The sequence below is a fragment of the Penaeus vannamei genome, chromosome 17 (genome assembly GCF_042767895.1).
Source record: "Penaeus vannamei isolate JL-2024 chromosome 17, ASM4276789v1, whole genome shotgun sequence".
NCBI lineage: Eukaryota > Metazoa > Arthropoda > Malacostraca > Decapoda > Penaeidae > Penaeus > Penaeus vannamei.
Window position 1 is genome coordinate 12435857 of NC_091565.1, and position 2500 is coordinate 12438356.

A 2500-nucleotide genomic window follows, 5' to 3' on the forward strand; every position below is an offset into this window, starting at 1 on the left:
CTGCTCCTCCCCTAAACCTTTCTCCATCACCAATGGTGGCTATTATAAATAATAAACTTCATCAGCGTAAATACAAATTCTCAACAGTCCCTATTAAAAGAGCAGCTAGAAGATTTAGTCAGGTAAAGGTGTAAAGTATTGTTTGTTGATGTATACATCATATATATTGTTTGGGCTCTGGTTTATTCTTTTATCCTTCAAGAATTGCTAAATGGTATAAAGTTATAACAACATTCATATCAAATGGAGGATTTTGTAGCATGATTAACTGAAGTCTTAAAGGAATATTTCAATATGCAATCCTTGTTGTGTACAGGAATATTTGCCTTGTGTAATAAAAGACTTGGAAGTGTGTAGAATATTTTTGGTAAAACAATGTTTTAATTTCATTCGACTTCAGTGTGACAATCATAAGTTTAACCTTGAGCCATTATTTACAGATTGCACAGAATCGTCAGAAGAAATCTGAGGAAGCTCCAGCACCAAAGTGTCTAAGATTACATAATTTCCTCAGTGGGAAAAAGGACAAAAGACCCATTGCCAAAGCAATAACAAAGCCCGTGAGTTTGTGTAGAATAGCAGAACATCTGTCCTTTAGGCCACTCACATCACGATTTCCTGGCACCATGCTGATTTGAATGAGAAGTTTGAAGAGCAGGAAACACAGTAAAGGCCATGTCACACTAAATCGTGGTCATTTTGCTTCGCGCAGTCACACTAGTGATGAGAACCACAGAAACAGTCCAGCCAAAATTCTAAACACAGAAAGATAGGTTCAACCCCTGCACAGGCTCTGATGATGATGGACGTTATTCTGGCTATGTGGCGACGATTTAATGCAAAACAACGAATGTGTAATGCTAAATAAGACTGTATTATTGCTACTCTCATCTGGACACAAATGTAAACAAACAGGCGAGCAGCTAGTTACAAACTTGTATCTGTTTTTATTAAATACAAGAGAGAATTTTGCCAATTTTAAAATATTATTTACAGTCTTTTTGAATTGTTTTATATTATAAATACTTTTTTTTATATTACTATAATGATTAACTATTGTAGCTTATCATTTGAACCAAAAAAGACCATGGAAACTTGCCAGCGAAAACGATAATTATCGTTTGACTGGAATTTATCGCATTCACCTAAAATACAAGTGGTAGCGAGAAACAAACCATGGAAACGTGAAAGAACCACGGACATTGTGCTAGTGTGATACCCCCTTTACATGTTTTCTTTACTCTTTGCTGTGGTATAAATTATTGTTTAGATACTAAGGCAAAAAAAAGAAGCTTTGAACTACAGTGACTGAAGGTTGGGCCTTGTTTAAACAAGTTAAAAATCTGTTTAGTACACAACTTACAACAGGCTTGACAATGCTTGACATATATACTGTAAAATCTGTAATTGATACTAGGCATGTTAAATGTTTGACTCCTGCATCACTATCTGATAACATATATTGATCAAAGATACTTAAGAGAGATAACAGGAAAGTAAGATATTCTGTCTTTGTTTTATTTTATTCACATTAGCTGTAAGAGCATAAACTTCTGTTTATATTATTTTAGCTTAATGTGTTGTTTCTCCTTTTTGCAGCTTATTCCAATGGCCATGGATGAAGCTCCAGACTTAACGGTTCCAGAAAATATAGATGTTTCAAAAGTGGCACGTACATATGAAAGACCAAATTATACAACAGATAACTCTCTTGTATTCATTGAGGAATTGGTGCTTGAGACTGAAAGAGGACAGGGAAGGATATACCACACAAAGTAAGACTATACAAAACTTTGATTTGGATATAAAACTATGTCTTTTAATATTAATGTGCTTCAAATTTTTCATATTCTAGAAATTTTGATATCAAGTTTAATGTTGACTGCTCAAATAGACATCTTTAGTGCATATTTTTATGTAAAATAATTCAAGTTTAATGACAGAAAACTTTTTCCAGACTTACAATATCTCAAAGGAAGACAGATGAGGTGTATTTTGGGGAATTGTATGTTGACCGTGATTACCAGGAGGGAAAGCAAAATGGATCCACGTGCAAGTAAGCTTATTTGTTAGAAAGAATATTTGTTATGATTTTAAATCCTGTTTCAAGTATTTACTATATTTTTATGAAGTGTCAGAGGATATTTGTATGGATACTTGGTCCTTATGTTTTAGATTTCCATTGGGAACCCAGCAGCAAGTGTGTCGATACATTCAGCAGTTCAAAGAAATATTTACTGAAGATTGGAGGAAGAGTGTTAAGATAACACATAGGGTACGTACATATTCTTCAAGTTATATTTCCGATGACATTTTTATGTTTGGTGATTGTGACTTTAGATAGCCATGCATTCTTAATAACTTGAATTTCTGTAGGTGGCAGGGCAAGCAGCACTCTCTACATTCATGCCTGGGACCTACAAGAAGGATATAGCTGACTCTCTCAAACAATCTGCTGCACAGCAACCAGGCCAGCAGCAGATTCAAGTGCAGGCACAAC

General features: G+C 34.6%; 1 protein-coding gene across 3 annotated transcripts in view; it reads left to right on the top strand.

Annotated features, from left to right (window-relative positions):
- The window catches only part of LOC113814862 (transcription factor SPT20 homolog), a 23510-nt gene that overhangs the window by 4324 nt on the left and 16686 nt on the right, over positions 1-2500 (top strand). For all 3 annotated transcript variants that reach the window (XM_070131931.1, XM_070131933.1, XM_070131932.1), the window contains exons 5-10: positions 1-122; positions 441-560; positions 1600-1775; positions 1958-2056; positions 2176-2275; positions 2377-2500. The exon at positions 1-122 is cut by the window's left edge and continues 91 nt beyond it; the exon at positions 2377-2500 is cut by the window's right edge and continues 56 nt beyond it. In XM_070131931.1, coding sequence (XP_069988032.1) covers positions 1-122; positions 441-560; positions 1600-1775; positions 1958-2056; positions 2176-2275; positions 2377-2500 — 741 coding nt within the window. The remainder of the gene's footprint in view (positions 123-440; positions 561-1599; positions 1776-1957; positions 2057-2175; positions 2276-2376) is intronic.